This window comes from Leptodactylus fuscus, chromosome 10, assembly GCF_031893055.1.
Source record: "Leptodactylus fuscus isolate aLepFus1 chromosome 10, aLepFus1.hap2, whole genome shotgun sequence".
Classification (NCBI taxonomy): domain Eukaryota; kingdom Metazoa; phylum Chordata; class Amphibia; order Anura; family Leptodactylidae; genus Leptodactylus; species Leptodactylus fuscus.
In genome coordinates this window covers 28,461,067-28,486,161 of record NC_134274.1, presented here as the reverse complement: position 1 = coordinate 28,486,161, position 25,095 = coordinate 28,461,067, and the positions used below count along the sequence as shown (strand labels likewise).

Sequence of the window (25,095 nt, the reverse complement as noted above, 5' to 3'; positions counted from 1 at the left end):
GTAAGTTTTATATCTCGCCCTGCAGCATCACTGCTCATTACCATTATATATTGTCATCCATGTTGCCACTGCTTCGTAGGTTATAGACAGAAAAGAAAGACAGAATTTTCTCTTTTCTGTGCTGTATATGGGAGACATCCTAGCCACAGATTCCTGGTTCTCCATAGACTTCTAGGGACAGCATGTAAGCTTCTTTCTTACTGCAATCGAAGAGCCGTTTCCTCTGGATTAGATCAGTGAATTGAGCAGGCATAAACTGTTTAAGAAGCAAAGGGAGACAGAGGTAAGCAGGATGAGTAAGAAAGAGGCAATGAATGAAGAATTAATCTCTCAGATCTCAGAGCAGGATGAGTAAGAAAGAGGCATTTTCTAGTAAGTTCTATGACAAATGTGGAGAAAGAGGCATTATTCTATTAAGATATGACAAATGTGGAGAGGTATTTCTCTAGTAAAATATGACAAATTCTTTACTTTATTTGCACTAGTCATTTATGGAAGTGTTATCTATAACAAGTAAAACAAGTGTTATACAGAATGTCTTTTCCTATATATAAGGTATGTATTTCTATAAGGAATAATTATGTGATACCAATACAATGCAATATTCATTTATAATGTCTCTTAATAAAAGCAGGGTTATAAATTTATATCTATTTCTAAATCACATTTATTACATATTCGCAGAACTGAATAAAAACAGGAGAAAGTTGTTTGAGCCAACCAATATCCGCTCTTCATTCTTGGAGGGAGGAGCCAGCGGGAGGCTTCCACGCCAGTACCACACAGACATTGCCAGTGTCAGCGGTCGCTGGTAGCAGTCAGCAGGATCACTTGACCATAAGTGCAGAGAACATCATGGCTGACCTGTGGACAAACATAGCTGCATATTCTTTTTTTATATACCATCAGCACTTTAACGTCAAGGTACCACGGACCAAAGTAACGTGTTCACACAAGTACTCGTTGTTCGGAACACCAAATGTGGGATATGTTTTGTTTGACTGGACGGAAATGCAATAGCGGGGAAAAAAAAGTTTAATGGTTTTATGTTTTAGTATTTTATGTATAACTATATTGTATGCACTGAAAATTTTACCTTTACTGAATGAAGAATTAATCTCTCAGATCTTCGAGGGCATGACTTAATGGTTTTATCGTGAAGGAATTTTCTAGTACTCTGTAGTCGTAAGAATCAGATCTTTCTGCACTTTACATCCTCCCAACTGTGTCTCCTGTGGAAATCTCATGTTCTCTCCTCTTCTGTTCTCACTTATCGCAAGTATAGCCGGATACATTTCTAGTAGCAACCATTCCTGCTCTGTAAGTATTGTAAAGTATTTCAATGATGCCAACGTTAGCTGGAAACTGGGAACCTTTTTGCAATGACTGGTAGATGAGACTTTTTTGTATTCTGTTATTTAATATTCTCTGAACGCTTACAATGAAACAAGTTCACTGTAACAGATGTAAGGACCAGGGTGGACTTTGTAGTTTAGAATTTTCTCCTCCTTTGCACTCATCCCCTGAATGACAACGTTCGCTACGAAGCAGGAGATGAGTTATGCATTTTTAGTTATTTATACCAGCAGAAATAACCCATCTCCTCGTCCTATGGCCTCTTATTTATGTAAGCAATACAAGCCGCGCCAATGGGGATACTCTGCATGTCAGTACCCAAAGGTGACTTATCAACACATCAACCACATCCATCACTTTTATACTGTGAAACCTCAAGGAAGCCTAACGTTACACTATGTGACCATAAGGAGGCGTCACAAGTTGCCATGTCAATTCCAGAAGGGGGCGGCCGGGTTACATTTCCAGAGAACTAGGAATTGCATGTACTGTAAACTATCTTGGACTGTAAAGAAGAAAGGTTGTCATCTTTACACCTAAAGCCTTAAAGCTCCACTTGCGGAGCCACACCAGCAGTGAGACATTCCACCTGGACAAGTGCTCGAGATTAGTGGCACCTTTAAGGGTCTGAAAGCATGGTACGACCTATAGGCCGATGACACTCGTGCCAATGGTTGCTTTCGTAATTAACTTGCCACATGACTATTTGCACACAAAGGGAATGTTTTTTTTTTTTTTTTTTTTTTTTTTTTTGTTTTTTTTAGATATAAATATATATATAAAATATATTTTTTCTTTTGCTGCACAGAGTTACATTTATGGGCATAGGCAATGCAGCAGTAAAATATTGATTTCTTCTAATTCACTATTGAGTGGTGGTTTTGGGGCTTTGCACACTACATTTGGTGAACCACTTCCTTTTTTATAAATTTGTGGTGTTACTATAAAGCATTTATGCCATATGGATCTTTTTGGAATCCCACATTTTAATAGAACACATATGGGTATGAAAACCTTTTATAATTTTATAGAGTGTCCCTTTATGTACTATATTGATAAAATTCTATGACTTCGATTTATAGCTTGATGTGACAGGGTGTGGCACGGGAATATTCTAGATCACCCAAAGGTACTGCAAGAGTAATCACAATATACATTGTATGGACAATAAACCTCGTGAGAATTCTTCTCAAATTCTTTTTAAATCTTGTTCCATAAATGACAGAATTTTCCAGATTATCTTCATCCCGGTGTTTGTTACTTTTATGTTGTGCCTTGAGAGAGACAAGCTATCTGTAAATGTAGAACAGATACAGATTGTATTTCATTCGGGGGCGGGGGGCAGTTTTTTTTTTGTTTTTTTTTACTTTTTTTAATTAAATGTGGATTGTGACCATTAAAATGGAATTTTGTTTTTTTTAACTAATCGTGTTATTTTCAAGAAAATAAATTTATAACCCCCCAACTTGTGTGATGATTTGTTTTGTATGTTTATTTTTGTCTTTATACAGATTTGTCAAATGCATGTAACAGAATTGGGCTCGGTTCACATCTGCATCCAGTCTCTGGACATTCTGTTCGCCTCTCCGCATGAAAAATTCTGAGAAAAGTGAAGTGGTGCTTTTCTCTCCGCATTTCTCACCCATTTCGTGCGGAAGCCGAACGGAAACACACGAACCCCATTACAGTCTATAGGTTGTGTCCAGTATTTCAATTGAAGTATGTGAGTTGTCATCTCCCATGGTTACAGAACGTTCCTAAGGCTAGATTCATAGGGTTTCACGCCTGAAATTTGGTCTGTGTATTTGCTGGATTTACTGTCCTGAAGTTCATGTCGGAAGAGGGACTCCTAGCAGTATGATACTAGGAGTCCCTGCCTCCAAGCAGCATACTGCTCCATAGTTATCATAGTACAGGACAGTATGTCTCTGGGAGGCAAGGACTCCTCGAAGCTCCCGGCCTACTGTTCAGGCTGGTAAGTCCGGCCAACACATAGTGAAACTCGGTTGTGTGAATCTACCCAAAGTTGATAGGATTAGGAGGAATTGTACTGTTGTTGGCAAGAAGTTTGAGGAGCGAGATTATCCACAAGAAAGTTTTGAAAAACGACAAGTACAGAATGGGAAGGATGTAGTTCATAGGAAGGAGAACAGTAAAGGAAATGTAGAAGGAGTACAATAGGAATTAAATGGGTATTCCCATCTCAAGGATCCTATCTATAGCTTTTATAAATTTAAGAGGTTTCCTAAATCCATTTCTTTAGCAATGCTGCTTTGTTTTCCTGCTATGTGAACTTATTCCTCCCAGCGTTTCCAGGGAGCTGGACCTGTATGACAAGACAGGACAGATGACTTCACTCACTGATCTCACTGTTATCTACAGCTCTGCCTGACAAGACAATCACTTCAATTAATTGCAGTTTGTCCTGTCTATCTCTGTATGTAAACACACAGATGACACGGAGTCCATTCTCTATATGCATCGGCATATTATCTGATCTACATTTATATTAATTTCTAGTAATCATAAGTATTGTGATCCTTTCATAGTGTCCTGTTCAGCAAGCTAGGGAAGGGGGAGAGGACAGCAGGTAAAGCTGAAAACGGAGATAGGAAACCCCTTTAAGTTGTGGTAAGGAAAATATTGCAGAGAGATGTTCTCGGATCTAAAATTGTAACGGCTAGTGCAGTTAGTAAGCATCAGAAAGTGGATCTGTAATCTTTAGATCTAGGTTTACAGAAATGGAGTAAGATCCCATGACAAAGTACACATGTCTATGAACAGATTCTTTATACTGACATTATTGATGTTACTGTCCTAAGCATGAACCTCATACGATTTGGGAGAAGTGTAAGAAATGTTTATACAGAGCTGAAGAACTTGGGTAAAGTTAATAGAATGAATGCTTTTATTTCCTCTTTGGTTAGGTACGGTATGACCACAATCTATGCCTCAATGATTGGACCTCCCAAACCATTCCAAACAAATACTTGGAAACCACACATTTTGGGGCACACATTTTTATTATATAGGGAGACCACCCAAGATTGTAAAGTGATGAATTAACTCCTTAGAGAGACCTGATCTGGACCTTTGTAATTTAACCAATCTTTACACTAACATCTTAATTCTATAAGTATTCGGTTTTGGGGGGCAAGTTGTACCCCTTAAAGAAGGCATTTTGAGGTACATTCCAGCTACACAATAGTAGAGGGGACACTACAAATACAATGTGAAAACATGTTCTACTTTAAATAGTGTGAAGCTGAGGCCCTACTTTGCAAAAATTCAGTCTTGCTGTTGCAGCGTAACAGTGCTTATTAAGCGTATATTCACATATATGGTTTTCCATAAGAGGAAGAGATTTGCTGAAAGATTTTTTTTTGGGGGGGGATCGGTGTCCTGCTCGATCTAGGGGGTGTTGGTGAGTTATTAAAGGTCCCACTACCCCTTCCAACCATGGCAAATTTCATTTATTTATTTATTCTACAGTCTTCCAAAATCTCTACCTTCTACATTTTTCTGTTCACCTAGCTATATAAGGACTTGTTTTCTGCAGTAGAAATGTAATATTCCACATGATTTACCTATAAGCCATAATAAAATAAACGTGAGTGAATAAAATCGGAACATAAAATGAAGTTGCACAATTTTCTAGCGAGTTTTGTTTTTACAGCATTCACTATGTTGTACAAATGACACGACCTTTTACATTACACATACGGTCAGTAGGGTCACAGCGATGCCGTATTTATAAAGTTATGTCATACCTTTTTTAAAAAAAAAAAAAAAAATTACATAATTCTTTGAATTTATATTGACACCCGTAGCTTTTTTTCCCCCTCTATAATTCCATTTATAAAAATCTATAGGGGCCTTTTTTATTTCTTTTTCCATATGGGGTATATCTGACTTTTTCACTTTTTATTCAGTTGAGTTGGCCAAGTGCACAAAAACAGATTTGAGCAGTTTTTTTTTCCCCTTCTTTTATAACATTCATCACATAGGAAAAAAAAAATATTTTATTAACTCTGGTTGCAGCACTACCAAATATGTAAAAATTTTTGTGAAATACGTAAAACAGGTGATTCATTTTTACCTATGTTTTACATCTGTATTGCTTGAGTGCCGCACTTCTATTGTATCCTGCCTGACTCGTGACAATCCAGAGCAATTTGCATTCTATATGTTATTAAATTTACCATCTTTTGGAACATAGAGGGCCACTTCAGGCTAGTGCAGGAGCAAGGAAAGAGCACAACATTTTAAAGAAGGTACACAAAGACCACTTGTACATAAGCTGGGGCAATAAAACAGGTCAGTGTAGGGTAAATTTTCACTGGGGCACCTTGTATGGCGTATCATGCACATGGATGGATTCAGGGATCTGAACTCTAACACCTATTTGTGTGTATTTTAGCGGACTACAGATCCCTGACTAAAGTGTCACTACCCGAAATTACCTTCTGTATCCAAACCTTCATCTGACTACCATCATCCATTGTCTGATTTCTTTTTTTCATCTCCATTCTGTTCCGGTCATCTGCTGGTAAGTTACTATGTCAGTGCACTCTTGTTACGTGCTAGTGCTGTCCTATGTGATTCCTATTTGTAAATCCTGGGAATAACTGAATACCAGAAGGCACTGTTGGTACCCAGGAATGGGAAGGCTTTTAGGTGAAGTCCAGTTCTGCCATCTTGTGTCCAGTCGGCATCATTACAGAGCAGGACGAGCGGCGCAGACTGATTTATAGTTTTATGGGAAAGGATTCAGTATAAAATATTATCTGTAATTGATTCCATTCTTAATAATAGGCATCTAGGTCATGACTGTGTGGGTGGTCGGAGAAGAGACTACCAGTGTTTGTCAGCTATATCTGCATGTAAAGCAATTATGTATGTATGTATGTATGTATGTATGTATGTATGTAATATTTGGAGGTCTGTCATTCACTTTGTAGTCTTACCCCCATGACCTGTAACCATAAGAGTATAGATCGATCCAGTCCTCTCCTCCTGCTTTAGAACATGTCGCCTGCGGATTTCACTGTATTTTACATTTGACAGGCAGCAGTCACACCATTAGATAAGACAATGTTCCAATCAAAGGTGTCGCAGACAGGTCTAACTATTGTGGTCCCCTTAATTGCCCCCTATCCAAGGCCACAGTAAAGGAGCCAGTGTACTGCTATGGCAAATCAGGTCCTGATCAAAGCATCTGGCTCGTCCAGCTTTACCTGCTTATTAGGTTCTGCCTGAGGCAGGACCTGATTGGCCAGTTGTCAGCCAGAATAAATTTACAAAATCCCATAGCTAAGTCCCTTCCCATCTGATTTCTGGAATTTAAATATGAAGGCCGTTTATATTATACAGCAAACAGTCCCAGGTCCCGGAAGCGCATGATCACCACCATTTTGGGTAAGATCACCAGTGCCCAGAATGAGACCCGGGCCTCCGATCCATTGCTATGACAGCCTGGAGCCTATTGAAGGTTCCTTGACATTTACTTCTGCAGACTGCTGCATGCAGCCTGTAATAGAATGGCTGATCTTTTGTGATGCATTGCATTAATGATCAGGTTACCTGGGGTTTAAGACCCCCAAGAGGGTCTAATAATTAGTGATTAAAAATAAAAAGTGTATATAGATATTTTATTAAAAATTGAAATCGGCCATCAGTACACATAAAAATAAAAAATATAACCATGCAATACATACAAATTATGTATCCCTGTATTAAAAATACCCGGTCTCCCCCCCAAAATTTTTACACTTATGGTAAATGTCATAATGGGGGGGGGGGGGGGGGATAAAAAGTGCTGAAACGTTGTTTATTCATTGTTCTCTAGCAATTTTTTTCACCTCTTCCTGACTTCTTCCATACTAGTACGGCGGATGCCAGGTGTTTAAACATGGCGGGCGCTCAGGAATCGGGCGACCGCCATAGCCGCCAGGTGTCCGCTGTTTTCTAGTAGCGGTTACATACAGAGCCTGGCAGCCCCATAGATTATATTGGGTCTGTCGGGTTGCCATCATTTTAAAGAGGACCTTTCATGGTTTGGGGCACAGGCAGTTCTATATACTGCTGGAAAGCCAACAGTGCGCTGAATTCTGCGCACTGTCGGCTTTCACGATCTGTGCCCCAGGTAAAGAGCTAGCGGTGCGGGTACCGTAGCTCTTCACAGTCAGAAGGGCGTTTCTGACACTCTGTCAGGTACGTCCTTCTGTACAAGCAGCGCCAATAGCGCTGTACAGTGTGAGCGGGGAGGAACGCCCCCTGCCCTCCTGATAATACTCGTCTATGGACGAGTACTGTGAGCAGAGGGAGGGGGCGTTCCTCCCCGCTCACACAGTACAGCGCTATTGGCGCTGCTTGTACAGAAGGACGTACCTGACAGAGTGTCAGAAACGCCCTTCTGACTGTGAAGAGCTACGGTACCCGCACCGCTAGCTCTTTACCTGGGGCACAGATCGTGAAAGCCGACAGTGCGCAGAATTCTGCGCACTGTCGGCTTTCCAGCAGTATATAGAACTGCCTGTGCCCCAAACCATGAAAGGTCCTCTTTAAAACTGAAACCAGCGGAGGAAAAAGTCTTCTGCGCAGGACTCTGTCTGCTGATTTCAGGCAGACGTTGTGATAGACTCCAGCACTGATGTGAACTAAGCCTTGCTTAATTTTTTTTTTCATACTGCTTGAAAAAAAAAAAAATCTTTAGGGAACTTGAGCACCTTCATTGGGCCACTTGTAGTAGGTACTATAACAACTCCTTATTGAGACCACACCAATTTTCTGTTTTGAGGATGCTCAGACCCAGTTCACTAGTAATGCCATACGGGGGTCTCACTTTCTTATTTTTACTGCTTTGAACACATTAGCCTTAGAAGCCAACTATTCACTTGTTCAATATCCCCCCCCCCAGACGGATGCTATTATACCGAGATAACCAACGTTAGTTACTTGTCAATTGGTTTTACATACCGGATGATCTATATGTTCAGCAATGAATAACATTGACAAGAGACCGAATTAGTTAATCCATAAGTGAACACATCCTAACTCAGGCGCCCATGCTGAGTAGCCGGATTGGACCTCTGACCGACTGTGCTTCAGCATTCATTGTGCAGACAAGTGCGCTCCCCGGGGCAGAATTATGTCAAGACAATATCCTGTAACATGATCACAAGTCTGACTGCTCCTGACTGTTTCAATTGTCTTATGCTACACGAAATTAATGTTAACATTGAAAACATTGCGCATTTATATCTAGGGGAACGCCAGAGCTCAGGAGAACACAAAGATTGTAAGGTTTGCTCAAAATCCAAAGAAAAGCTTTACTGAACACCAGGTGAACCTGGCACCATTACTCTGCAATATAGACTTTAGATTAAAATGACATTGTTATTTCTGATCAGTGGCGTAACTAGGAATGGCGGAGCCCCGTGGCGAACTTTTAATTCCTCCCCCCCGATCGATGCCGAAGACCTCGACTGACCCCCCTCCTACGCATTCCTGCGCGTTCTATTATGCCCCATAGTGGCCCCTGCACACAGTATTATCCCCCATAGTGGCCCCTACACACAGTATTATCTCCCTTAGTGGCCCCTGCACACAGTATTATCCCCAACAGTGTCTCCTGCACACAGTATTATCCCCCTTAGTGGCCCCTGCACACAGTATTATCCCCCATAGTGGCCCCTACACACAGTATTATCTCCCTTAGTGGCCCCTGCACACAGTATTATCCCCAACAGTGTCTCCTGCACACAGTATTATCCCCCTTAGTGGCCCCTGCACACAGTATTATCTCCCTTAGTGGCCCCTGCACACAGTATTATCTCCCTTAGTGGCCCCTGCACACAGTATTATCTCCCTTAGTGGCCCCTGCACACAGTATTATCTCCCTTAGTGGCCCCTGCACACAGTATTATCTCCCTTAGTGGCCCCTGCACACAGTATTATCTCCCTTAGTGGCCCCTGCACACAGTATTATCTCCCTTAGTGGCCCCTGCACACAGTATTATCTCCCTTAGTGGCCCCTGCACACAGTATTATCTCCCTTAGTGGCCCCTGCACACAGTATTATCTCCCTTAGTGGCCCCTGCACACAGTATTATCTCCCTTAGTGGCCCCTGCACACAGTATTATCTCCCTTAGTGGCCCCTGCACACAGTATTATCTCCCTTAGTGGCCCCTGCACACAGTATTATCTCCCTTAGTGGCCCCTGCACACAGTATTATCTCCCTTAGTGGCCCCTGCACACAGTATTATCTCCCTTAGTGGCCCCTGCACACAGTATTATCTCCCTTAGTGGCCCCTGCACACAGTATTATCTCCCTTAGTGGCCCCTGCACACAGTATTATCTCCCTTAGTGGCTCCTGCACACAGTATTATCCCCAACAGTGTCCCCTGCACACAGTATTATCCCCCATAGTGGCCCCTGCACACAGTATTATCTCCCTTAGTGGCCCCTGCACACAGTATTATCCCCAACAGTGTCCCCTACACACAGTATTATCCCCAACAGTGGCCTCTGCATACAGTATTATGTCCCACTGTGGACACCCATAAACAATTATTATACTCTGGGGTCTTTTCAGACCCCAGAGTATAATAATCGGAGACCTGGGGAAATAAAAACATTAAAAAAAAACTACTGTTTCTTACCTGTCCCCGGCTCCTACGCTGTCTTCTCCGCTGCCGTCCCTCGTCAATGATGTCGGACGCAGGCCGGGTTCATGTGACGTCAGAGACGTCAGTCAACTAGGAAGGAGGCCTGGCAGGATCATGGAGAGGTAAGCAACAGTGTTTTTTATGTTTCTTACTTCTCCCGATCGCCAATCATTATACTCGGGGGGGGGGGGGGGGGGGGGTCCAAAAAGACACCTCCCCCCCCCCCCCCCGAGTATAATGATAGCAGCGGTGGCGGCTGTCACCGGGCCCCTAATATCCCGGGCCCTGTGGCAGCTGCCTCTGCTGCTATGGCGGTAGTTACACCACTGTTTCTGATAATTATAAATGAATTATGAGCAGATTATATTGGTATCTTAGTCATGTCCTCCTGCACATGCGGTTTTATACACCACTAGAAAGCCGACAGTGCGCTGAATTGGGCGCACCGTCACCTTTCCTGTTATGTGCCCCAGGGGAAGGGCTAGCGGTGCTGTTACTGTAGCTCTTCACTGTCAGAAGGGCGTTTTTGACAGTCTAGCTGGGCTGTGAGGACAGTACTGTCCATAGCGCTTTACTGTCGGAGAGGAGCTCCTTCCCCCAATACCCCCCGACAGTACTCGTCCGTAGATTAGTACTAGGGAAGGGGGGGATCATTCCTCACCACTCAGCGTCATGGCTGGGCAGTAAGAAACACTCCTCTCTGACAGTATAGCGCTGGACATTACGGTCACGAGGGGCGTTCCCAGCTAGACTGTCTAAAACAGTACACAGAAATACACAAATTTCTTTGAGCTGCCATAGTAACACCCCTAACATTTTTTAGTTAAAATGAAAATTTTTTTAAAGGTATGAAAATATAACATAATATAAATTTACTGTGATACTACCAACCTCCTGGTATATAGCTAATATGCCATTTTTTACTACACACAGAGTAAATGCCATATAAACATCCAGAAGAAAATGGCACATCGTACAGGACTTTTGGTCTCCGGCGATTTTTGGTGGTCTCTGCCACGGACTCTCCACAGATTCATTTATGGAAAATTGATTTATAATTGGAGGTATGTGTTAAGTCTTGGTCCTTAATCTGGTTTTATGACAGTTTAATATTGATGACTTATTCTTAGAACATGTCATTGATATCTGATCGGTGGGGATCCAACATCTGGGACCCCCATAAATCAGCTGATCAAAGCAGTAGTGCTTGGCTGACCAATACTTACACTTCATCATACGCATTCATCACATATTCTGTTTCCCAAGTCAGTCCCATTCAAGTAATTTCCCCAATGTGGGACTATTAAAGGATTATCTTAATCAGGGTTGAGCTTCAATTTCGAGCATAGCCTCTACGTAATGAGCTTTGTGAAGTAGCTGCAACACTCACCTGGGTGCCGAACCCTCACTGATCATATATTGATGAACTATTCTAAGGTTGGATGTGCTTAGATCTGAAATAATTGCCACCTGATACTACCTGTCTGTACAATCTATGTAGTAAAGGATAAAACTATTGGTCTCGATTAAAGCAATAACTTATGGAAGCTATAAGTCACCCATTCTCCAGGCGTTCCGTCGCCTAGCACTATATCTGTTGCGTTGCTCGCCAGCTGTACCAGGAGGATGTTACAAATTATTTTCGTGCTCCTGGCAGCAAATTAAAAATTAAACTGCTCTGATTACAATAAATATTCCCGCCGCCACTTCCCTTCTCTGGGCTCCACAGCAGTTTTGACACATTTTGCTTAACAGAGGCATTAACTCTGCGTTCCGTCTTGACAATCCACAGGAATGCACCAGAGGAGATTCATTGGCAGACGTCAAATTACATCTCTAATGATTTTGTGGTTGAAATACTAAAAGAAACAGCGCTTATGGGAAATAAAGAAACATCTCTATTGTAAAATCACCTTCCTTTCCAAGGATTGTTTTCTTTCCATTTTCATTATATAAACCACGTCATTAACAAAACATCGAAAAGTGTTTCTATATGGGTTACAAGCCAAATGCTCTGCGTGCAATAGGTCAACGCTCTACGCAGCAGGTTCCCTGTATGTGCATTAAAAGGGGATTTCCTGCCAAATTATATTGATAACACTTAGGTCATCAATATGAGATTGGTGGGGGTACAACACTGGGGACCCCTACAGATCAGCTGTGCTCGCCAGCCACTATATGGAGAACAGAACTGGAAACAGATAGCAGTGTCTTCGTATAGGGGCTGTGCCCAGTTATTACAGCTCAGCTCCAATACACTTGTATAGGTGCTGAGCCGCTGTACTTCTTAAATCAGAACTATCTTCTCAGTTCTCTGTGTAGTTGATCAGTGGTGGTTCCAGGTGTTGAACCCCGCCAATCTGATATTGAAATCTATCCTAAAAATAAGTCATCAGTATAATTTGCTCTGGAAAACCCTTAGAGCACTGTGAACTCTAATAAGACTGTCATGTACCGTGAAGCCAAGTCTGCTGGTGCTTCATGGTGAGTAAAACTATTTTGGTGATTTTGAACAATAAACCCCTGATCAATGAGGATCTATGGGGGTGGTTTACTGTCCCAAACCCCCCTGACAGGTTCCATTTAGAGGTAGGTGACCTGTTTTGGAGTTATGACTCCTACCTGTAAACTATTTGATTTTGAGCGGTGAGGACTTCCCCATCTCCCACAACATCTTTAAAGTCAGCTTTTTGGGACTTTTTAAAAGGTGGACAATCCATAGCTTCCACCCATCCCGGATCTAGCAGGACAGTCCCGATTTTACCCTGCTGTTCCGCCATCCTGGATGACTTACAGCTTGTCCCACTTTGCCACTGAAGTGTTTTGCTCATTAACAACATACCCCGATTCACTAGTAAGAAAATCCTTCCACATGAAGAAAAGTTGTATCCCATGTGCAATGGATGAACATAAAGAGATGTAAGGTGTAGGGTGTACTGTGGTGAGGGGAGAGATGTGGGGTGCAGGGTGTACTCTGGTGGTAGAAGAAATGTGGGGTGCAGGGTGTACTGTGGGGGGGGAGATGTGGGGTGCAGGGTGTACTGTGGGGGGGGAGATGTGGGGTGCAGGGTGTACTGTGGTGGGGGGAGAGATGTGGGGTGCAGTGTGTACTCTGGTGGTAGAAGAAATGTGGGGTGCAGGGTGTACTGTGGTGGGGGGAGAGATGTGGGGTGTAGTGTATGGGGGAAGGAGAGATGTGGGGTTCAGTGTGGACTGTGTTGGGGGAGAGAGATGTGGTTTGCAGGATGTACTGTGGTGGGGGGAGAGATGTAGGGTGCAGTGCATGGGGGAATGAGAGATATGGGGTGCAGGGTGATGTGGGGGGGAGAGAGATGTAGGGTGCAGTGCATGGGGGAATGAGAGATGTGGGTACAGGGTATAACCAAAGAGAAATAGGTGGTGTTGGGCAGAGTCAATTTAGAAGTGGGTGGAGCTAAATTTGTCACGGCACACATGCTGTGTTGTTGTTGCGGGGATGCAGCAGGGCCTCTGCCATCACCAGATGAACCTCCTGCTCCTGGCAATTGATTGCAAAGTTGCTTGTTTTATTCCAAGCACGAATGTGAAAATGTCAAACAATACAACTAGTCCACATAAACAGCAGGCGGAAAAGATTTCCCTGGAGACATTTATTCAGTCAGAAATGTGTAGCCGACTACCTGAGCTGTCGTCTTTTACATCAATGAGATTGGTGCAAAAAGGTTTTCAGGAAGATTGTAGAGCATTTGGGAAGCCATAAATAGACATATTTGCAAATCGCTCCAACATCAGGAGGTTTTGTTCCATTGGCAAGGAGGAGCATCCCACAGTGGTCCATTCCCTAGCCCAGAAGTGGGAATTGGCCCATGCATTTCCTCCTCTAGCTGATTCCCAAAGAAGGAAAAGTCAGGAAGGGGCCATTTTAATAATCCTTTTTTGTTCAGATGTGGCTCATGAAGGTCGCCTTAGGATAGGCCATAAATAAAAACTTGTGGACAATCACATTAAGCATCTTTTTCTGAAAACCATTGTATGGTAGCAGTCAGAATTACAGGCCCTGTCATCTCTCCCTACACAGTTTTCTATGTCCTGTTGGTGCTGTCATGGGAGAGGGGCAAATGAGGCTTACTCCCACCAGTAATTTCCTCGATCCCATCACCGCACCCCTTATATCCACCCATGGTGAACATACTGTGACCTTTTTAAAAAAAAATTTCCTAAACCAAGCTTGGTAACTACACTGAAAGTGGAGAGCAAAGGATGGTAAACCTGTCCCGATATAAGAGCTATATGTCCTAGATTTCTGGAGATCTGCCATTGACCCAAGGATTTGTTCTGACTGCCATACGTGACTTCTTTCTCTAAGACGAGGCACATTGGATCAACATGGCGGCATAATCGGTAAGTTGGAAGGACTTATGTCTTTTTTCAACATTACTAACTGTGACATTTCCTTTGTTCGTTTCATAAGCGGAAAAAAACTCAACTTCAAGTCTATAATTATCATATCGAATAACTTTGGGTAACGTTTTTGCAGCAGAAAGCTTCCCGTAAGCTGAAACATTGCAGAAAAGTGTGATAAACTATGTAAATCTTTCCTAACATGTTTAGGTTTCTATAGACTTGTCCTGTCTAACATCACTATGGACGTCTTTCCATTTCATAATGGATGTAAAGGAAACCTTAAGACAGCCATATAAATAAACAGCTCAACAGAAATCTATATGGATTTCACTTCTATTGCTTCTGTGGGTTGTCATGGCAAGGGACCTTCCTTTGGATCTTGTTTATATGAAAGGTGCTATGTGAAAGCCAATCCTTTCTCGTTTTAATCCTTGTGCCAAAAAACATACTTTCCAGTTTCTTTCCTGAAATTTGCAACCCAAAGAAACCAAAGGAGCTTGGCATGTCGACTGCGTGTAATTTAATGATGGATAGCGTGCATGGTTGTGGATAAGGTACCGCGCGTTTGATCTTCAGGTTGAGAATGCTAATGTAAATATAGAGCACCGTTTTTCTGTAGATTTAATCGCAGTGGAAAAATAAACCAACTCAAGAATTTGTAAAAAAGAAAAAAATAATAATATGAAAACTATCGGTTACAAGCCATTTACATTACCATGATCAGTCTGGCATTTTTGTAGGCACAAGCTACTTGCAGTGGTAGTTAAAAACTGGCACGTCCATGTATGATTTTGCTTTCATTACAATGGACAAACTCTGGACATAATACTACGGTCTCTGGGGTTATTTGGGGTTTCTTATGTGGTGGAGTCTTAGAGTTCAAGACTGGGTTCAGCAGTTGTATCCTGTAGGCTTCTACATTGGATCTACCAACAGCTGGCTGAGGGCATTGAGGCCATTAGATTTCTCATTTGTACTTGGAAGTCATCAGTTCTAGACCAGATCTTGCCCCATCTTTTCTACAGGGGTGCGATCAACTGAGATTGACGCTCAACCCCAAGTACTTAAAGAGGGTGTCCGGGATAAAAATTAATTTTTACCTAAAACTAAACAATCCCCATCTACTTTATAATTTTCTTTTATTAACAAAAGTGAATATTTATCATGATCGCTGGGGCAGTCATGTGGCCACACCAGGCACATCTTTATAGTAAATCCAAAATAGAAGTTGATTCCAGCCAGGTTTCGTGGAAAATTGAAAGATTCTTCTTTATTATTTAAAATAACATAACATGTATGACAGCACACATCTCAACAGGAGCATGGGCAGATACATCTTTATAGTATCCTGTGACTCTATCTCGCTGCTTCCAGAGATGGAGGTCACATACTATATCCCTCCTCTCTCTCCTCCTGTCTCCAGCCCTCCTATCTCCTTACTTCCCGTCCCCTCCCCTCACTACATTGCTCCCATCATCAGCCCTCCACTCCCATCTCCTCACTTCCCATCCCCTCACTACATTGCTCCTGTCTCCAGCCGTCCCCTCCAGTCTACTCACTTCCCATTCCCTCCCCTCACTACACCAGATCCCACCATACTTACCTTTCCTTCCTACCGTCTTCTCTCTGGTTGCATCATCAGCAATGCGAGCGCATCAAACCATTGCGCATGCGTGAGCCGGCTAGCTAGGGAAAAGTTGGGGGGGACAGTGAGTGTGAAAGGGAGGTGTGGCTATGGATAGCTAGGATTCTAGTGATGGCTGCTGAGGGTTAGTGGGAGGGCTAGCTAAGGAAACAGGGAGGGGGGAGTGTGTGAGAAAGGGTGAGGGTCAGTCAGTGAGAGAGGGAGAAGAAGTGAGGCATCAGGTAACTTGTAGGAAACACAGAAGGGGAAGTTAAGGATATATATACGCAGAGGATGCAATGAAATCACTGAGAACCCCAGAAATCACCCAAAACACTGCTAAAGGTATTTGGTGGTATTTATTAACCATTAATAGTCTAGCAGACTAACAGACCTTTTTTGTAAAATGATTTATTTGCTTGGAAAACCCCTTTAAATTCCAAAATCTTCCTTACACACATAACAGCTCTGTGTATCATGGACCAAGTGACAGCTCCCCAAATATCCTACAATTCATGTAATTTTGGCAAAGGTAGAGTCACAATAAAGGGAATGGCACTGACCGTTCTATGCGGAAACCAGGAGCATAGACTGTGTAGAGGTAGTAGCCACTACCAGGACATGGCTCTTGGAGGTCCCAAAGATTGCTCTGCTACTTAAAATTTAACACTATTTTATATGACGCAAAGTAGGTAGTGGTCCCAATACAGATTGTAGATTGAGACCCAGGAGCTGTAAGTTGCTGTAAGAGACTTTCTAGGCATTTGAAACTGATTACGCATTCTGAAGATAGGTCATCAATATCAGATTGGTGGGGGTTCAACTCCTGGCAACCTCACTGATCAGCTGGTTTAGGTAGCAGATAGCTCCCTTTCCTTAAGAACAAACTAAACAGGAAAGTAAAAGCAGGAGTAAGCACTATACAGTGAATGGAGCCATCTTCCTTCAGCTCTGTCTACAGTATATTTCCAATCAGCTTATAGGTGGAGGTACCAAGCATTGGACCCTTGGAATCTAATACTGATAACATAGAAAGATAAGTTGCCACTACATGAGTGAGGAATAATTCACACCCTGGGGTCAGTGAGAAAGGGTAAACTAACAAGGTCAGCCTAGGTGTGCAGCTTGAATGTTTTTTGCCTGATTACAGCAGTTTTTCTCCTTTTGGTAGCCAAAAATTGATCTGAGCAGTGCTAAAGGGATATAACCTATTTTTAAATAAATTTAGAAATTATTTTTGGTTATTTTTTGTTCTATGTCACTATCTATATTTTTTTTTTAATTACTAAACCCTGCAGTTTTCACTCTGGCCATTAAGCATAATAATAGCCCAGAAATTGCCATTTATCATTAGTAGTATGCACTGATATTATATGATGTCACATATGAGTTGGCTCCAATCTTTTATTTTCTATGGCCATAAGAATGCTTTAAAGCATATGTCAGGGTCTGGGGTTGCTAGGTGGGGTGGCATAGACACACAAGTCCAGTTTCTTTAGTCCAAAATAAAGGTAGTTTACTTTCACTCAAAAAGGTAGTGCAGCAACAAAAGGGAACAATACAAAAATAAATCCCTGCCTGGCTAGGCTCTAACTAAACATAGAATAGGTTACCTCACCTAGAATAACAGAAATCCAAAAAAGCCAGTAGAATCATTCAGGACACAGCACCAAAAATATGACCTCTCTGTTGGATCTCCAGCAAATCTCTGCCCAAAGTGTTGCTGCAGGAGCTGACTTCTTAAGCCTCCTAGACGAGGAGACTCTCTGTAGCTGAGTCACTGCCAGAACATCCCCAAAGTGTGGTCTGGAGGGGGGTGGAATGACAGGTCCCACTACCAAACTACCTGTCATTCCTAAAATCCAGCCCAATAATGAGGATTTACGAAAATGCTCAGCAGATGAAAGTTGTCTGCTGAGAATAAACATTCCTGGAGTTTTGTCATCTCACCCACCTGAGTAGTCTGGGTGAGATGTACACCCCCTCCATTACCTGACCAGCCATTGGCTTACACATATCACTAAATTGCTGCAGACAATATGGTAGCGGCCATAATTATGTACAGAAGAATATAACCAGAAAATAAAAAACAGATTAGAAAAATGTGATCATTTCACTATTGGGTTTTTAATAAATAGAACATGTTGATACATCCCCTTTAAACTCCTGTTTTATAATGCAGCCATCTTTGTGAGGTTTCCTGGCACCCTTGATAAACAGTTTTTGAATTAACCACATAATAGTCCCTCAGAATACCTTACAGTACCTTTATCTAAGGCCTTATTCACACATCATTGTTTTGGTTTGTAATTGGGGGTCAAAACCAAGAGTGATTTTGTGTTAATACTTGATGCAGTAATTTATTGAAGATTTTGCAAACAATGTTTCTGTCTCATGACCTTTTTCTTGCAGAGAACTTGGCACTATGTATATGTAATCAGGTGGCTTTGCCAGGTATACATAGCACCAAGTTCCTGGTGTCTACCATGTCTGAAGAAGGTCATGAGCATTAACTTATGCCACTGAAGAGTGGATTACAAGAGTGGAGACTCCACAGAGGTAAGGTATAATAGAGGGATTTACACCTGTTCTGTGCTTTTGAGCCACACCTGTTATCGGTACACAATCACTGATGCAAAACTGATGTGTGAATATGACCTTGGATGGTGAAAGAAAAAAGTTCCAAATTGTATTTCAATGATAATAGTGAGGGAGGAAGTGTTGACTCTTGCCAAATTCTAATTGAGATCAACCAAGCTGATCTAGAACGGTAAACATATATATGTATATACTGAATGTGGCCCACCAATACAAAGTGAAGTTAACATTTCTAATGGAAACAATAGAGATGATGATGTGGTTTAGCATAGCAGGTCACAGGGATTTAGAGACAGCCTCTCCGGCATGTGGCGAGTAAGCGCTTGGCATTTTCGCACATCAGTAACATTATTTTTGTATTCACTTCATAAGTTACGGCTGATTATGATGAACTGTGAGCACCGCTGAGAAATTCTCTCATCAACTTTCTCAATTGCTTGGAGCCCTTCATGTGCAAGCTAAGCAAACCACCAACCAGATGTATTCAATCAAATATTGGAGGTTCGCCCTGGAAGAATGGAAAAACAATGCAACGCTGGCAGGAAACGGAGCCTTTATTCTACGCAGTGTACAATACTCTCTGGAATGTTCAGAACGTCGACAACAATATGGAGAAGGAAAGCAGCCGAGATACAGCAAGCAATCTTATTTCATTAAAGAGTAATTCTATGTAAAATAAGAAAGGAAGAAATACAAGACCCCATCCTGCTATTAAAGGGAATGAGTCATCAAAAAATGAGCTATTGTATAAATCATGTTTTTTATGTATAACATAGTTTTTAAGAATTTTGGTTGTGTTTTTAATTATCGTTTTAAAAAGAAAATTCTAAAAATCTAACAATTTCAACTCCTGCCACCAAGCCTAAAGTAGTCTGTCCTGCTTCCAGGAGATGAACAATGAGCTATAGCAGGAGTGGGAAATTAATGTTCCCATGGGGCCACATGAGAAATTGAAATGGTGCTAGAGGGCTACGCACGCTGCAGCAAATTTAGCTCCACCCACTTCTACGTAGACTCCAATTTTCATCTATTTTTCTTTGTGCCTCCACACAGTATAATGCTCCTAGAGTCACCCTAACATTATATGCCCCCACATTATAATCCTTCCAAATGCCCCACAGTATTAAGTCCCTCTCCTCGTGTCCCAGTTTAAACTAGCAGAAACTAGAGGGGACATTAAAATGGGGCAGCTGGAGGGGGACATTAAACAGGGGGAGTAGTTGAAGGGGGACATTAAACTAGGGGCAACTAGAGGCAGATATGTCCCCCTCCATCTACCCCCACAGTTTAATGTCCTGCAGTTGAACCCAGTTTAATGTCCTCCCTCCATCTGCCTTCAGTTTAATCGCCCCTTCATCTGCCTTCAGTGTAACTGCCCCCTACATCTACCCCCAGTCCCCCCTCTTGCACACACATACTGTCTCTTCTCTACTTATCTTCCATCAGTCTCCATTTCTGGCTGCTTCCTCTTTCTATGTAACACCGCACTGTCCTTTGGTATCCAGAATAGCTCCACCCATACAAGAGTCTGATCATATCCTAGTGGACTAAAGGACTTTTGATGACGTCATGACATGCTTGTGTAAGTTAGACCTTGTACACCGTATGTGAAGGTGTTTGTTAGATGTACACTGTGCGCGAAGGTACTTGTGTAAGTTAAACCTTGTACACCGTGCGTGAAGGTGCTTGTGTAGATTAGATCTTGTATACCGCGTGTGAAGGCGCCTGCGTAGGTTAGACCTTGTACACCATGTGTGAAGGTGCTTGTGTAGGTTAGACTTTACCATATGCGAAGGTCTGTTTACACTCCTGAAGACCCTCCAACCCCAACCCTCTAGAACTTCCTTCATCAGCACCCACCTTGCTGTGGTCTAGTCCTTAAAGGTATAGATTACACATTCTGTACTCAATGGCATAGACCAAATGTAAACTTTTTGTAGTGCTCGCGGTGGGACACTACACAAGGAGGCGGCTGTGGTGCCTGTGAGCAAACAGCAGATTATTGGAGATGTCAGAGACCCAGTGATCAAATATTGATGAACTATCCCAAGGATAGACCATCAATATGTATATCCTATAAACCCATTTACAGGGACCACCTGATGAGTTCAATAGGCACCATGTAATGCCTCCTTTTCCCCTGGTGGGGTTGTAGGAAATTGATCTTGACATGGCCAATTTGTATGACGAACATGAAAGGTAGTGTCAATTCCCCGTCTTCAGGATTTGTGCCAGAAGGGAAGATACGGTATACTAATACTTTGAGGCTTTTATTTACGATGATGTAGTTGTACATCACTATCCTTCTATGGAGCACTTTTTGGTTCCTTTCATCCTATTGAGCCACAGCTCGATTCTGAAATACCAGCGACATCCAAGTGCTACCGTATTATTATATCAATGATAGGAGTTGAAGGAAGTCATTTTCTTGACGTTTTCAGATTACTGATTATTTTGTAATGGACTCATTTTCTCTGACAGTAGTTGGGAATAGAAGAATGGAGAATGTAATAGATAAAAGCTCGGGGCCGAAAAATCAAGCTGTTAATGTTACGGTTCCTTCAGTTTTTCTTAGCTAAAATGCATCAGGGTTCAGTATCCAGAAGCTTCGAGCCAGGGGAGAAAACCAACTGCACTGATGGAACTTACGACACGACAAAGTCATTCAGAAGATTACGTCTTGTCATTTTTAACATCCCCCCAGGACGGTTACTCTTCTGCTACGTGGTTATTTGGGGCGATATTCTCTTACTCTACTATTCACGTGTTACAGTTTGGAAGAACAGAGAGCAGTGAATGACTCTTATATCACTTCCATTGTACTTGACACGTCTATAAGTTGAGTTCTCGCCATAGAGGTGACATGATCTGTGGCCTCTTCGATAAGTGACGTGTAAGAGAAGGTTTTTTTGCATGAATTTGGAACCATTTTATCCCAGGATATCGTTGATCTTCTTAGATATTCTGCATTTGTGTTAATAATGCGTCTGCCTGTTTATTCTGGAATATATTCCCTTAGCCAATTGCAAAGTCCAAATGTCTTGGTTCCAGTTCCAGCCAAAGTAGACTGTAATGTCTTCATATGTATTCTTTTTTTCAGCTTCTTTTAAAGGATGGGTTGCCAAAGTCAAGGTTAGGGACTGAGAGACTTGGAAAGTTGTTTTTAGACTTAGAGTGTTTCCACTGATGTTCGGTACAGAGAGTACGTCTGTAATGGAGACATTATTGGAAAAGAGAATGTAAAGAGAAGTCTCTGATATGGTTATGGTTAAAGGTGTATATACTCTAGAGGCAGCACATACAGCTACGATAGGGCTCTTAAAGAGGGGCCCAGCCTCCTTAGTTCCATTCACTTTGCTACAGGTTAATGCCTGGGCTGCATTTCTTTCTTTAGGTCATGTAAAGGATATGGTAACGCCAGTGGACCCCCAATCATCCTGGGTTTATCCCAGAGGAAATAAGTACCACTGTAGCAGTCATTGCTGCTGCCACAGAGCCCAGTGACTTTAGGGGGTCTGGTGAGCCCCTGCTGCTTTTTTTTTTTTTTTTTTGAAGTAGGCCATTACCCCTATTACCTTACAGATCCCAGCTTCTGGTCACAGCTTCCTCCGCTTCCCCTTCTGCCCTCCATGGGGCCCCAGGCAACCGATATCCCATTTCTGGGGCTCCCTAGAGGAAAGAAGGGGAAGTGGAGGCAGCTATGAGCAGGAGCAGGGATCAGTAGGTAAGGCTTCGGGCCTGCAGCAAGAGTATTTGTTGAGCAAACCCCAAGGGTCTATGGGTCCACGTGTTTTCGCAGGTAACCACTTTTTTTATGCATACAAGTTTCCGTTCGGGTGGTTTCCCAAGCGGACTCCAAGAACAGAAACCCCAACGCAGATGTGAACCGGGCCTTAGCCTAAAAGGGTTTTCTGGCCCAAATCAAATTTTCATCTGCTGGATAGGTCATCAGTATGTGATCTGTGGGGGTCTGACACCTGGACCCTGTACAGATCAGCTGTTCTGGCAGCCTCCGGGTACAGGAAGTTGCTAGTGATCGGCGGCACATGAAACACCACTCAAGTAATAGGAACAGCGCAATAGTTCACCAGAAACTCCGCTATACAGTGGACAGAGGCTGTTATGCGCTCCTTCTACTTGAGACCTACATGCACTGCCCATCCACTAGCTTCTGGCACCCGGAGCCTACTAGAACAGATGGTCTGTTTGGGGTCTAGGTGTTGGACCCCCACAGATCATATACTGATGACCTACCTGGTAATAGGTCACCAGTATGAAAATTCTATTTCATCTGGAAAAACCCCTTTACCTGTACCCCTACAAGATTACAAAGACACCTTTGTATAGCCCTGTCATTGTAATAATAGCACATATACAATCAATAGGAATGAAATCCTAAGGTGTGGTGAACTTATGTCTTTTTTCTTCCTTTGTATCTATTTGACTATTCTTCATGGGGAACAGACAAAAACAGCTGAAAATTGTTCCTCGTCTCACATTCCCAGGAAACATCAATATAAAGTGATATCGATTATCAAAGACCTGATTCTAGAAGAACAGTAATTGTACGTTTTGGTGGAGTGTAATTGCTTCATTTATTTAACCTTCTGTACTCCATCCATCAACGCCGTCCCTGCCCCGTACACGTTTTCCTTTTAATTGCCGGCGAGAACTGGCGCTGCACCAAATGCTTAGGAAAATGAATAGTGAGCATGTGTTTTACATTTCCTTTCTGTTGAGCTTCTGCTTTTCGTAGATTATCCAGCTAATTGTAATAGCGCACTGAAGACTTACACATGTTTTAGGACTATACCTTTCTAACATTTCAGAAGGCTTGTCCACTTTGGATAATCTATTTTTGATTTAAAAAAAACAAAAAACGAGTTCTCTGGAGATAAACTTAACGCACAAGGGGAATTTATGAAGACTGGCGTTCTGTACACTAGTCTTAATCCATACCTCTCAATTTTTAAAGGACAGAAAGAAGGACAAAATGTGGGCACACTGTGTGCCGCAACAAATTTGGCTCCACCCACTTCTAAATTGACTCTGCCCACTCCCATCTATTTCTCTTTAGGTACATCCTGTACTACAAATCTCACCCCCCCAGTACACACATGCAACCCACATCTCTGCCCCTCACTGTACACCTTGCATCCCACATCTCTGCCTCAGCTTTCTCCCCACACAGCACACCCTGCACCCCAATCTTCCCCCCACACAGTACACCCTGCACCCCCAATCTCCTCCCACACAGTACACCCTGAACCCACATCTCTCCCCCACACACACAGTACACTCTCTGAACCCCTCATCTCCCCCCTCACAAAGTACACCCTGCACCCCCTATCTCTCCCCCCACACAATACACCCTGCACCCCACATCTCTCCCCTCCACACTGTACATTTTACACTCTACATCTCCCCCACACAGTACACAGATGCACCGTACATCTCCCCCACACACAGAGTACACCCTGGGGTAAGGGCCAGTGGCAATCTAGCAAAGGTTGCTAATGAGGATAACACTTCAGGGGCATAGCGGGACAAGCTGTAAGCCGTCCGGGAGAGCGGAACAGCAGTGTAAAATCGGGACTGTACCGCCAGATCCGGGATGGTTGGATGCTATGCTTAATCCACTCCCCTGCTGGCATTAACTGTGCCTGAATTATTAAGAGGCTCTGGCTACTTAAAGATGATCTTTCATGCCCTAGGGCATGCAATATTATATACTGCTAGAAAGCCGAGTGTGCCACCAATTCAGCAGACTATTGGGTTTCCCGTTATATCTATGCATTTACCGATAGCTCTTCAGTGTCAGAAGGGCGTTCCTGACAGTCTGTCTCTGTAGTGCTAACTATGAGGGGACGTTCCTTACCACCCAGCCATGACCCCCATTGATCTCTTCTAATCTGGGAAGGATCCTTGCTGCAAGTGTTCATTTTCTCTACAGTGCCACCATAGGAGAAATGAAGAATTACACACTCCCCATTGAAGTCAATGGACTACATATGTAGTAAAAAGGCACATAGAGTCATCCAGAGAAAGAGACACTCTTGGTGATGGTTTCCGTGGCTGTTCTGTGCCAATTTCATAATCCTTATTGGATTTTTAGTTTCTCTACTAACACAAAAAAAATAAAATATTCATCAAGTCAATTTTATATTAATCCTTATTAAGGTATACCCCTAACAGGAGCATGCACATTTTACTTGCCCAGGCAACAATGCATTGAACATATTAGTTTAAGGAATTAAAATTCCTTAATTTTTTTTCTTTTTTTTTTTTTTAATGGCGGAATAGAATTTTTTGTTCATTTCACCTAAAATGTTTTTTTTTTTTTTTTGTGAAACAGAAAAACGAATAGCCACAATTATATATATATATATATATATATATATATATATATATATATATATATATATATATATATATATACAGTCCTATGAAAAAGTTTGGGCA

General features: G+C 42.4%; 1 protein-coding gene across 5 annotated transcripts in view; it reads left to right on the top strand.

Moving 5' to 3' along the window:
* BICC1 (BicC family RNA binding protein 1) overlaps positions 1-2,784 on the top strand; it is a 143,566-nt gene extending 140,782 nt beyond the window's left edge. For all 5 annotated transcript variants that reach the window (XM_075257495.1, XM_075257493.1, XM_075257496.1 and 2 more), the window contains exon 21: positions 685-2,784. In XM_075257495.1, coding sequence (XP_075113596.1) covers positions 685-815 — 131 coding nt within the window. In that variant the 3' untranslated portion in view covers positions 816-2,784. The remainder of the gene's footprint in view (positions 1-684) is intronic.
* The last annotated feature ends 22,311 nt before the right edge of the window (positions 2,785-25,095 follow it).